The sequence below is a fragment of the Nothoprocta perdicaria genome, unplaced genomic scaffold, assembly GCF_003342845.1.
Source record: "Nothoprocta perdicaria isolate Ctin4 unplaced genomic scaffold, notPer1 scaffold_137, whole genome shotgun sequence".
NCBI classification, from domain to species: domain Eukaryota; kingdom Metazoa; phylum Chordata; class Aves; order Tinamiformes; family Tinamidae; genus Nothoprocta; species Nothoprocta perdicaria.
In genome coordinates, this window is record NW_020454505.1 from 1,261,050 (window position 1) to 1,274,495 (window position 13,446).

General features: G+C 37.8%; 1 protein-coding gene across 5 annotated transcripts in view; it reads right to left on the reverse strand.

Moving 5' to 3' along the window:
• Positions 1-2,320: 2,320 nt before the first annotated feature.
• NBEA (neurobeachin) overlaps positions 2,321-13,446 on the reverse strand; it is a 462,643-nt gene continuing 451,517 nt past the window's right edge. For all 5 annotated transcript variants that reach the window (XM_026033944.1, XM_026033943.1, XM_026033942.1 and 2 more), the window contains exons 55-58: positions 10,007-10,108; positions 6,919-7,115; positions 6,055-6,206; positions 2,321-3,971 (exon numbers count right to left, since the gene is read on the reverse strand). In XM_026033944.1, the coding sequence (XP_025889729.1) occupies positions 3,881-3,971; positions 6,055-6,206; positions 6,919-7,115; positions 10,007-10,108 (542 nt within the window). In that variant the 3' untranslated portion in view covers positions 2,321-3,880. The remainder of the gene's footprint in view (positions 3,972-6,054; positions 6,207-6,918; positions 7,116-10,006; positions 10,109-13,446) is intronic.

Below are 13,446 nucleotides of genomic sequence, written 5' to 3' on the forward strand. Positions count from 1 at the left end.
TTCCTCAGGGTAATGGGAAGCTGCCTGTCTTTTTATCTTTCCTCTTGCACGGAATGCAGCATCCTCCTCAGCAGCAGTAAGAGCTGGACAAGTAGTAGCCTTAGAGCTACTGCATCCCAGTCCAGGTACAGAATTAGCACAAAGCCCAGTTTTTAGCTACTTGAGACAGAAACTAGCCATTTACTTGTGTATTATTTTCCTTGTAGTTGTATTTTAGCTGTGCCTTTGTATACATGATGCTATGTCTCCTTCAGTTGAGATTGATGCATTGAGAAGGTGCTTCTTTGGAGACCACTGGTATCAATAATTTTTATATCAGTAAATAAATAAAAGAATTCAGTCTTGCTTTAAGACGTGAAAGAAATGGGGCATCTGAGGATTCCAGAAAGTCTTGCAACATATCCTGGAAATATATATGCTATCCAGCGCGGGGCTGTGAGGATGATCAGGGGCCTGGAACATCTGCCTTATGAGCAAAGGCTGAGGGAGCTGGGTCTGTTCAGCCTGGAGAAGAGGAGGCTGAGGGGGGACCTGATCAGCGTGTATAAATACCTCAAGGGAGGCAGTGAGGAGGAGGGGGCGGCCTCTTTTCAGTGGTGGCCAGCGATAGGACTAGAGGAAACGGCCACAAAAAGAAACACGGAAAGTTTTGCAGGAACTTAAGGAAAAAATTCTTTCCTGTGAGGGTGCCAGAGCCCTGGCACAGGCTGCCCAGGGAGGCTGTGGAGTCTCCTTCTCTGGAGATCTTCCAAAGCCGCCTGGCTGCCACCCTGTGCCCCGTGCTCTGGGTGTCCCTGCTGGAGCAGGGGGTTGGACTGGATGATCTCTAGAGGTCCCTTCCAACCTCAGCCATTCTGTGATTCTGTGATCTTTCCACATTAAGGAATTCTGCAACAGGTAGACGCATAATTAATAAAAAATAACAAAAACAACAACATCATTAAAGTATTCTGGCAGAAGCCTAACATGTTTTTTTTTTTTTCTTTTCAAAAATACTTCAAATAAAGGGTGGGTATTGAGCAAATTAAATAGAGGGTAAATCCAAAAGCAGTGTTTCACATTTGTAGTTCACCACAAATCTCTATCAAGCTGGTCTATGTAAACATACCAACCTAATACAGTCTCCTTGTACTCTGTGGAAACTCCATTTTTATAACTTCATGGAGATGGTGCATTTTTCATTTTTTTATTATTCTGAGAGTGACTTCTATGGGCACTCCTATCTCTGAATGCAATGGAGTCTTTCTTATAAATTTGCTCCATTAAGTATTGGAGGTGATGTTTATATTTTAACGAAATGGCAGTTGGGATATATGGCAATAGAACTATTCCAAATGCCTGTATTAACATAACGACCCTCTCAACTCCTTCCCCATTTCCCCTCAATCCTCCAAACAATCTGGTTCAACTCAAAAGCTAATTGATTTCAGTAGACACCTGAAAAAACATGTACACTGTATTTTGTGTATGACCACAAAACACGTAAAAAGGTTCTGAAGTACTATTTTTATTCACACTTATAACTGTTTAAAGAACAGTGCTTCTAAAGGGAGAGACAATGAGTAGGGCAATAAATTGTTTTATAGTCATTGGGTGTTTTTCGGCTTTATAGTCAATAAATAGTTTTCTAATTGTGAGTATTTTGCCTATCTTTGCCATCTTAAATGAGAAATCTAACATTTAGATGGCTACGTATCTACAGTTATCTTTGCAGGGACTGCAGCAGTTCCAGGAGGCAATTTATTCCACCTATTTCATTCTGCTATAGGGGGAGTGTAGATATCTAACTTTCCATCCTAAAGTAAGACGAAATTAATTCCATCTTACCAGATATTGAGGGCTATGTGGAATGGATTTAATCAGATCTTTGCTCTCTGTGAGGTCTATGGTACAGGATTACTGCCTGTTCACAAGGATTCTAAATATCCTTTCAAAGACTTTGATCAAAGTATCTTGAGTAGGTTCTCTTTATGTACAGGCAATCAAAAGGATAGCAAACACACTCTATAACCTTTGTTTTATTTCCTGAGACCACAGGAAATGCAGCCACCCAGACTAGCATAATTTTTGGCATGCATATCAAATATGAAAGAGGATTTCTTAAAATAATTGTTTGTGCCTAATGATAATGTGAATGTTTTGCAGAAAAGTTCATTGGAATGAAAAACAATCACTGAATTCTTTGCATATTTTATTTTTCTTTTTGATTTCCAACTCACACACATCTGGCATATTTTACATCTTTGCAATAAAACATGGTTACAATAGCTTAAGGAATTTATATATCCAAAATATTTCACCATGATCTCAAGATGAAATGAACTTGTCTTCCAGATGTTCAATATTCTCCCAATTCTAAGCTACAAACTCAAGATATTGCTTACAGACTGGTGATGAATAACTTAATCATTACGTTGATCCCCATGATTTCTGAATCTTATAAATACAAACAACAATGAAGAAGGAAATTCAGTGCTAAACTTACTAATACAAGGTGGATAACAAATAAGTAATCACATCAATAAATAATGATATGTTTCTGGTGCAAAGTGCCAATACAAAGAATCCATTATCTTTTTAAATAAATGACTGCAAGTGAGTGTAAATTCTGAGAAAATTACATTCCTGTTACATGCCTCATAGCCCTACCGACACAATATGTACATCTATGACAATACAGTCACCAAATATACAAAGAAGAAACATGAATTAAAGTGTATATACCCCTGGGTGTGTAATTTGATCAGTACAATGTGCAGAAAATTATTCTGATAGTTATCATTACAGTATTGTAAAACATGAAGTGCCTTAGTCTGAGAGAGTGGCTTCAGGTGAGATTTTCAGAAGAATCAAAAAGAATAACCTCAGTCACCTTTGCAACGAAGCTAAGGCTGTTAAATAAATCAAGCTGCTTAGAGGAAAAATAAGGGAAAAATATTACTTGAGGCTCTCTCCCGCAATGATTCCTATGCCAAATGTTAATAAAGCTGAAGTATAGCACTTTCTATGCATTGGGAGTCATTAAGCATTACAGAGCATTATTAACTAAACCTCTCCTCTTTGCTCCCTTTCTGCTAGTTGTTGAATTTTAAAGGGAGGAATTTATTTTCTGTGGTATGAAGTATAAATATGGCAAATGATGGCTTTTTATCCGAATGCTTCATGAGCAGAACTCCACTTCATAGGGGTAACGTTGAGATTGAAAAAGTGAAAAACATGTTCTGGTGAAAATGTCAAAATTACTGTTTGCCCCCAAATTCAACCCTTTCCTACAAGCTGTACCCTTAGACAGATCTCCAGTTTGATTTGTGTGAATGCACCTGCTCCTCCAAGACATCAGGTTTAAAGTACATGCAAGTTGTAACTCCACAATAAAATTAAGAAACGGTTTTGTTCTTTATACAAGGTTTTACTTTTACAAAAGTATCCCTTTAAAGTTAAGATGTGCATCTGATGTACAAAGTATCAAACGTATTTTTTTTTTCTCAGCTTGAAAAGAGGCTGGAGATGGGATGCATGTTAGGTTCATAGCCTAAACATTGAAACAACTGGACACAAGGTTCCTCAGAATTTTCAAAAGTCTCTTGTGGCGCATCCTACTACCTTTTCTTAATAAACAAAGATATATGAAATAATTACCAAAACATCTCCTAATTCATATAATTTACATGATACAAGCTTGCTTTTCAGCAGCTGGTGTTCAGTTGTGAAAAAACACACAAAGTAAAATGGTTGCTGACTACAATGTACAGCTATTGCTGGGTGTAATGGAATGTACAACGGAGGTCAATGCAGACGTGTTTTTCCACCAGAGACTACACCTTTCATTGCAGCACTTGTGCTCTCAGCTTCACCTGGGCTGTCAGTTCTCCTTTCCACTTCAGTATCTGTTTTGATGTTCATAATGCCACCGGTTAAAATCTATATTAAAAGCTACGATGCTGCCAGAAGCCATGCCAGTAATCAGAGTTCTGGAGAAGACAGAAAAAAAGGCAGACCTTAGGTGTATGCTACCTTTGACTTAACTCTTCATTCTCTCTTGCATTCTGAATCCGTGGGTTACATTACACAACAAAAACACTAAAATGAGACACTTTTTGCACTTCTGTATGAAAACTAACCTTATAGGTAGGATTGAGTCTGTGGTGGAGTCACCAAATTTAGGTGTCTACACAGAAGCTAAATGCCCATGAAGGAGATGAAGAGGCCTATTCAGTTGCCTTCACATTGGTGAAATCACAGTGCCATTTGAGTCTCCTGTCTCAAGTGTTTTGCCTGCCCTCCAACCAGTACTACAGATTGGTCTTAACTAGGTCTGTTGTCCCATGTACCATCCAGGTACTCAGATACTTTAAGGTATTTCAAGCTGGCTAAAGGTGGGAAAACAAGTCAGCCTCTCAAGTGCAGGCTACAGATCAGCTCCTTACAGGCCACCAGGAACACTATTTAGGGTGAGATAACAACTTCTCCACACTCCACATGCAGGAGAAAGCAAATCCCCTGATTACCTTGGCCACTTATTCCCTCAGTACACTTGGTGGAAATATCTTAATTTAGATGTTTTAGAATTCAACTCAGTTGCCCGTTTATAGGCACCTGGTGTCATTTGAGATGCCCAGGATATGTGACCCATTTACACTGGTTGGCAGCTGTGACACCCAACTTGTGGAGAGTTCTGCCCTCCAGACTGGCAGTCAGGATTAGGCGGCCTCTCAGACGTGATCAGATGCCTCCGTGAAGACAACTTGGTTGATCCCTTAATCACGAGCTAATCACAATTTGGTGACCTTAAATAGCTTCATACTGAAACACACCCCAACATTTATGTAGTTCTGGTGGAAACAGCTGAGATGATTTTCCAGTTATCATATGCCCTCTAATTCTGGTAGCTGAATTATGAAATTGGATTAGGTATCTATCACCACTTTCATCAAACCATAAAAAATCCATTCTCTGCTTAATTATGTAACTACAGCTAAGCAGGTACTTAAAGTACTTTGCTCAGCTGGGGCCCCACAGCCTACTATTAAAACCAGGGATATAGAAATTAGGCTAGTAGGATCTTTTCATAGTGTAAATAAATCTCTTCAAACATGGCACAGTACTGAGTGCATAAAATGGCAAAGTTCCAGAAGCAAATAGGCTTTTTCCAGTAAGTTAGCTTTGAGTGTACTAAGTAAAAGACAGAAATCTTGTTTCACGTCATCTACTCGTATCTTATAAGTGTGAGTCTTATAAATGTTTTTGCTGCTTTACCAAATGGGCACATAACATAACAATTTGGAAAAGTGTAAGAAAAATAAACTGTCCTGAACGCTCTGGAATTTTTCTAACATCCTATGAATTTTTTGCATCTTTAGTTTATATATTAAAATGAAATACAAGACTGATGAATAATATAAAGAGCAAATCCATTCATAAACCCAGAAAAGTACAACATGAAGGTTTACCTTATAATCATTTTATGATAGAAGACTGAGGGATTTGATTTGTATAGCTTTTAAATTTACACTGCACATTCTAGTGCTACAGGACTACAGGAATCACTGCAAATATCTAGGCATGTACACAGCACCTCCTTTGCTCAGATCAAGTCAAAGAAAAGGACTACATTAACATAGATTCTGTACCAATATTGCACATTATAGTCTTTGTGCCAGCACAAGAAGTTCTCAAACAACAGAAGGCTGGAAATCAGAACTCTGTGCAATTGAAAACTATACTTCTTACATGTTTCAGTTGGCACTAGTGTGGCCTGATCCAGTTTGGTTGTTCTTAAGTTAATGTAATTTTACCATTATTTTCCTAGCTGAGGATCTGGTTTACTTAACTTCAGTGATGCCACACCTCATCTTAATATTAAGCACTTGCATTAAGAGACTTAAGGATCAGACAAAATTTTGAGTGTTATGAAACAACAAGGCAACCAGGATGACATTTTTTTATCATATCCTTTATATGAGCACATACCATGAATTCTCATGTTCAAGCGAACACAGATCTACACTTCATGCATTTATAGCATTTACACAAAAATATTAATGACAAACTCACCTCTGGTCATGAGACAGATCCATAGCTCTAATGCCAGCATCACAGCCAGGGTAAATATAGAGCTGCTTGAAGTCACAAGCCTGCCATACCTCCACTACCCCGTTGTCTCCCCCAGTCACCAGGTTTTGCCCATCACTGCTCAGGAGGATGGCCTTAAAAACAGAGAGACAAAACCATGCACACACTTAGCATTTAGGGAACATCCCTTAGCATTTAGGGAAACATTAATATTACTACAGTTTAATCAACCAACCAAAGACTCCCACTACTCCATCTCTCAAAGGACAGCAAAACAAAACATAACTATTTAGGATCTACAAATTTTAAATAAAATTCTTATGTGGCTTTAAAAATGACCCTGGAGGTATATCTCCTATGTGAACCAAAAAGCTCCAAATGCCAAGACTTGAATTCAGAAAACATTTCTGTGTTTGTCCTACAATACTCAATGTCATCACTAACACCTAAAGCAGAGCAGGGATCTGCATTCCTTATGCTGTTTTAAGTGCTAGTGACAGAGCAGAGCCCTGAGGGCATGAATTCTTGTCTTGGTTAATAAATGAAGATTGAACTTATTTCAGAGTATTTTGTTTTAAAGACATATTTCCCACTGATACATAATTCCAAACAAAGATTCCAGGAACTGTATGGGTTCATAATTTGTTCTTATTTATTCTGAAAAGAAATCAAGTGCACTTTTGCATTTGGAGATGGAGATGAGAGCATTTGTATTTGAACACGACTTAAGCAGGAGATGGCAATTTTACATGTGTGATTTCCTTGAAACGACAATGAAGATAAATTCAATTTATTTTAACACATAAAAGCGAGACACAACAAATGGTTGTTTGCATTTATATTTACCCTGGTTGAATCATTGATCTCCATCTGAGCTAGGAGTTTGCCATTAATGCTGAAATTGCTGAACCGTCCTCGTTCATAGTAGATGATGCAGTGACCTTCACTAGATACTGAAATTAAGCGAGGGTACAAGCAGTTTTCTGTTCCTTCCAGGGCTCTCAGCAAATCTCCAGTAATTGTGTGTACCAGACAAGGACCTTCTGCATATGAAAAGATAATATATAATACATTTGCTGCTCATACAGGCTGTATTCACTATGCAAAGAGACAACGTGTATTATATATTTAGATCATACTAGCCCTGCATGGATATAAAAAAAAGATGCAAACCTTGCATAAAGAATTTCAAATACACACAGAAAATGACTGAACTAGCACAGGAAGAAAATGGATACAACATGCTGGAAAATGATAGTTCATTATTGCTTTGACTACTAGTGATTATCATTAATCTATCTTTTAAAATATTCTTTCCTCTTTCCAAGCGTGTAGAGGCCTCAGTCTCACTGCCTTCCTTAAAATACGTGAGCTCTCCTCAGCCTGCCCATTCACATTAAACAGATGGGGCCCTATCAGTGCACAGTAGGAGCAGCTCCCAGAGGGCAGATCATCGTATCACTGCGTCTTTCTCCCGTAGTCAGTGGCAGTTCCTGTAGGTCCTCTCCCCCACGAATGCAATCCATGCATGGATTTCAGCCCCGACTTGTTTCAACAATGGGCATCATCCGACAGCCAGCGGAGTCACTGCGGTATCTGGACTATAAGATCAGAGCAGACTACAAATGCATGACTATAAATACTCAGGAGAGCAGACTATAAATGCATCTACTCCAGCTACAGTTTGACCTGCTATTTTAATGTCTTTCGATTACTGGTGCTGAAAGAAGAACTCAACTCTGAAATCTACGGTGCATATTTTTAGATGCAACACCATTCCATTCCCATTTTCAGATCCGTGTGAAAATCTCTTTTGAAAGTGGGCTCAGGATTCCTAAGCCTAAGCCTCCTCTGCAGTAAGTATAACGAGTCATGCTAAACACTAAACGTTTTCTTCTATAAATCACAGGGCACTCCTGCAGCAATCATTCCCCTGTACAAGTGCCTTGTGGCCCTGCAAGCAAATTCACACTGGCAGACCCAGGCCTTTCACATTAAATCTTGCCAAGTGCTCTGCAGCTCACGCAGCAGCACAGGTAAAACGAAGCCCAGCCTGCTCATTTGTGTGCAACCCTCTGGTACGTTTTTTCATCCTTGTTTGCATAAAGCCTTATACTGAGGGAGACCCCAAGCCTGACTGGGTCAACAGGATACAACTGCAGTGGAATTCATTTATTTTCTCTAATGGTTGAACCTTAGCTTTGGAAAGAGTGAAGTGCCAGATGTTATGAGATGTGGATTCCTCTATCCTTAGAATAATTAACATGTTAGCCTTTTCAGAATACGTATTTTTTTTAATATTTGAGCACACTGGCAAACTGCCACTACCTTGGCTCAGCTGACTGTTCACGGACATAAAAAAAATGTATATGCTAAAAACACAAAAAATGAGGCATTTTCCTCCTTGTATTTACATTTGGAATAGAGTTTGCAAAGGAAGGACATGGGTATAACAACTCAGGTGGTAAGAGCTGACGAGACTCCTTTTGTCTGGGTGAATTTTGCAAAAATGAGTACAGCATTATGGCAGTAAGAGTAAATAGAGCTGCCTTGCAAGATACAATTTAACACCACTGCAAGATAACCATTTAGTTTCAGTGACACTGCATTTTTTTTCATAAATGTCTTGATTTGGCTCACCACTCTTGCACAGGATGCCGTTACTAGACATAACGGCATGTTAGCATTTCCTTTAAAATGCCTTTATTCCTTTAAAAATGCCTTTCCTCAGAAGTTTCCTGTTTAGGCTTGAAAATAAATGTTGAGCCAAAGCCTGTATAAAAGATGATAATTCAGGAATCTTAGTTGGGAGAGGAAAAGCAGAACAAGCATGCAGCCCTTCTTATCCTCTGAAGCAGCAAGCTTGTTTAAAAGGAGTGCAAGTTATCTGTGGGGATGGATAAAGCAGCCCTCATCACAGCCAAGGAGAGCAAGTGGCTGGATGTGGTTGGAGGAGTGGGAATGGAATAAGAAGAGATGGAAGGAGGAAAGATCTTACGGGATGACAGGGTTAATGTCAAGACAAGACAGAATGGAAAGAAGGGAGAATAGATAACATTACACAAAGGAAAGTACACCTGGAGGAGGGAGAGACAAATAGGAAAGAAAGGAAAAAAGCTGTCAGTTTGCAATACTGAGAAAAAAGAAAGATACTTTGTGGGATGGGAAGTGGACATGGAATTGGAAAAGGGGAACCTAGTCAGATCAAGTAAAAGACAAAAAAAAATCACCTAGGTGAGTGTTTCTTTTCCATTGATTAGTGGAGTTTAGTGCAGCAGATTTCTGCAGGTTTACTAAAGATATTTTGAACACTTAGTAACTTGGATACTTTGGATTTTATAAACAAATAACAGGGAAAACACACATACAGATGATTAAAAATAATTTTAAGAAAAGATACTGTAAAAAAGTCTGCAAAGGCCTGATTATTTACCATACTGCTCAAAGAAAAAAAATCTTCTGGAACAAATGCTGTCCCCAAACAAGCAAACTCACTCTACTTCCCTTATCAGGGGGACTCAGTTCAGTTCCACAAAGTGCCATTTAATTGAGTTAGATCAGAGTAAAGAATCTGTAGCTGTCCCCCTGCCCCCACCTAAATACTGCTTTCTACTAGCAGTTTTCTTCATAATCAGATGTCATTATTAATTATTATATACATTTATGTCAACTACTCTTTCAAACCTGTGGGGAATAGCAGTGCAGACTAATGGTTGGAAGGAATGATCAACTTAGTGTCTAAGCCTCCTGTGTACAGGCACTAAGTATAAAGGTTCAGAGACAGCAGCTGCCAATTCCAGCAGAATTACAAAGCATCTTGGTAGAGGAATTACCTTGAATAACTAAAGTATACGTGGCTTGAGGGAAGACTGAGAAGTACCATTAAGAAAGGCTCTAAAAATGTTATGACTTAAACCATAAAAAGACTCCTGACCTTTAGCACCGCTGATAACGAGTCCCAGCTCTGCACATACTGATACGCAGACAACTTCGTGGTCATGACCAGTTAGCACAGCCCTAGGAGCTGGATAATCACCTGTTAAAAGAAAATGGGAAACAACTGATGAGTTCTGGACCAAAACTGCTTTAACAAAAGAACATTCTGCTATAAGCTGCCTTAAATCAACTCGTATCAAAGGAAGTTACAATCTGCTTAAATGCCATTGCTGGGATTCTGAACAAAATGCTTTCATGTATCATATCATACGCAGTCTCGCAATCCATTAATTTACACTTTAATAAAAAACAAGCTTCTTTGTAATAGAAGGGTTACATGCTGTTCGCAGTGCATGGATGATAACAATACATAAGAATAACAGGAACGTACTGAGGATCAGTTGTATTATCTCAAAATAACAAAAAATTAAATGTCAGTTACAGAACACAAAGCGTGATAGTATTTAAAGCAGTTGTAGTGCAAATATTTGCTGTTGAACCAATATGTCTCTACATGCCTGCCAAGAACTCAGAGAATTAAAGATGTTCCTATATTAATGACCATAATTTGTATCATTAGCTGGGGGCTGGAAGAGAAGGGGAACAGTAATGTAGACATCAGTCATTTAGTGACACACAGAATACTTATAGACTAAAACTATAACTACAGATGGTTATTGATACATAGCAACACTATGATATCTATCACTACGGGTACATATGACATTTTATGATGTTTTATTTTATTAAAGAGTAAGACAGACTACCCCTTAGATGTTTATTTTCTCTATGCAGAAGAAAAAAAAATACATTTTATCATGGATTGTTTATTGAAGAGCATTTATGGAACATTAGGTGACATATAGCAACATTCCTATAGCTTCTAAAAATAATTGATGCTGACATCTTCACAGAGAAACTCCTGAACACAGTAGAGAATTAGTCAGTATTTGATTTTACTTTCCCAGGCAAAGAAAAATTAAACAGTAACAACAAATTAACAACTTCATAGATAACAGATTTCATGTCATTATTTATTTTGTACAAATGAAACATACAGAACTGGGGAAATTCTAAGGACTGGAGCTCTGCAGTACAGTTCAAATATTTTAAAAGGATAAAAGAAATGACCTAGAGAACTAGGGATGAATTACTGTGACATTAATCCTAGGCAAAATAACAGAATGATTAATCTAGAATTCTGTCAACAAAGAATCAGAGGGAAAAATCTCATTAATGCCAGTCACCACGCTGTCTTGGAATGGAAATCTTGTCAGGAAAGTCAAGAAACCCTGTTATCTGGTTTTGACAGCACGACAGGTACAGTTGATAAAGATGGTTGTGTTCAAGTGGCCTCCACATATTTTTTTTAAGGCATTCAATTTAATAGTACAAGTTTTTGATTTAAAAACTGTTATGCAGAACCCATTGAGGACTATGTGGATGGTTAAGTAACTGATTCAATGACTGACCGTACATTTTGTTGCAACAGGAGGATATGATCCTTGACTGGATGCTAACCAGTAACACTATGTGTAGAATAATATAAAATCTTTGCTGGTAAAGCATGGTAATATTCAGCTCATGCTAAGAATCACGCAGAACTGTCTAATGGAGAGAGAAAGCATTATAAAGTATTTTGCCCAGCTAGTAATAAGAATTCAAGAAAATGTTTTATTTTTATTTATTTAGTTAGTTAGAATGAAGCCAGACAGAGGGTTGAGGTTTCTGTACAGCTAAACACAAGTTCTACTTCTTGAAAGGAGATTTTGGGTTGGAAAGCCATGAGACAGACATGGATTTATAGAATCCTATAGTTCAGAGAGTTTGTTGCAAGTAACTGCCTCAACATAAGTTTTCAGTGCAATGCTCTAAAATGGCAGCGAGGAGTACAGAATTATCTTGACATTGTAAATGAGAAAGATTAAAGCTTTCTATATATATTTACAGAAATGAGCTCAAAGGAGGGTCGTGCAACTGATATAGAGAGTAGTATAGGAATTTGCACAATGTTTAAAGTTCTTTTTTTCTTCACTGCATGGGAAGCAGAGTGATGACTAGACTACCTGGTCAGATCTGGTGAGTCACAGGTCCAAAGAGGTCCAGTGGCTCAGAAATTTATTGTACAACTATTGTACAACAGGGTCCAATGGGGGAATGTCTACACACACTTCAACCTTGTAATAAAATGCAGCTTCCTAACTGGAAAGCAGTTAAACACTATGACAGATTAACAAGGGAATTGGAATATTTAAAGTAAAACTGTACACATTTATGACAAATATGCTTTAAGGATGTAGACTTGGACAGAATTTTGTGGGTCAATGAATTTAGCCTTTTATAGTAGAGATAGAGTCTTGATAGACTTCTCTAGGTAAAAGATAAATCCTTATAGGAAATAACTTCTCTGAAATGTGGGTCTTTGAATCCTGTTTTCAGAAATATAAATTAATAATAAAATATCATTTTTAGGAGGAACAGTGAGATAATAATTGAAAGTAGGACTTCTTCCCCTTAGGGCTCCAAGAAAAATGTATTCAATATTTTCTATGGCAAAAGCTGCAGCATGAGGAAGAGAACCTTAATCATATTACATTTTATTACTCAGGACAGAAGTTGTGAACTCCAGGAATCATTCAAAATCTAGCAAAATATTCTGTCACTGTCACATCACCGCTGATAGATGCAGCCAGAGGTCAAAGGCTGTAGCTCTGGGGGAATTGCAGGTGAAAATATCCTCCCTACGAACTGAGATACCATCACTGTAAACTCCCTGTAATTTCCCCAAAGGAGCACCTCTGAACTGAATTACTAGAGGGCAAGAAAGAAAAAAAAAAAGATCCTGTCTTATATTTCCAAACAAATAAATTCTACAAAGTCTGAAGCAAAATATATCTTTCCTTCTCTCTCAAATATATAACGTTTAATATCATTGCAAGGTTCTCCCGTGACACATGGCACTCGCTCCTGTTAGGGGAAAAAAAAAAAGAAGAAAAAAAGAAAAACAAAAGATGAACAGTATTACTGTTTCTCTCATGTTGTCCTTTCTCAGGAGCTGTATAGAGATTGCTCTGGGGACATATCTGGGAGTCTTCTGTTTAAAGAAAGATGAGAGCACAAATTCCAGTTTCCATTTCATTGCTGGCTTTGATGGAAGCAAGTGCAAGGCTACAGCGGAGTTATTTGTAGAAAATACAGCATCGCATTTAGGATACAGTCTCTTTACTATTAACACATTTTGAAGGGATATCTCTCAGAAAACAAGATTTTAGAAAACACTGCCTTCATGGAAATGAAAATATATATATATATATATATATATATATTTTTTTTTTTCTATCAGACCAGGCTACACCCAAAAATAGGATTTCAAAGGAGGAAATAGCCAATGACAATACCCACAACATGAAGGAGCAATTATTATCAAAAAAAGAAAAA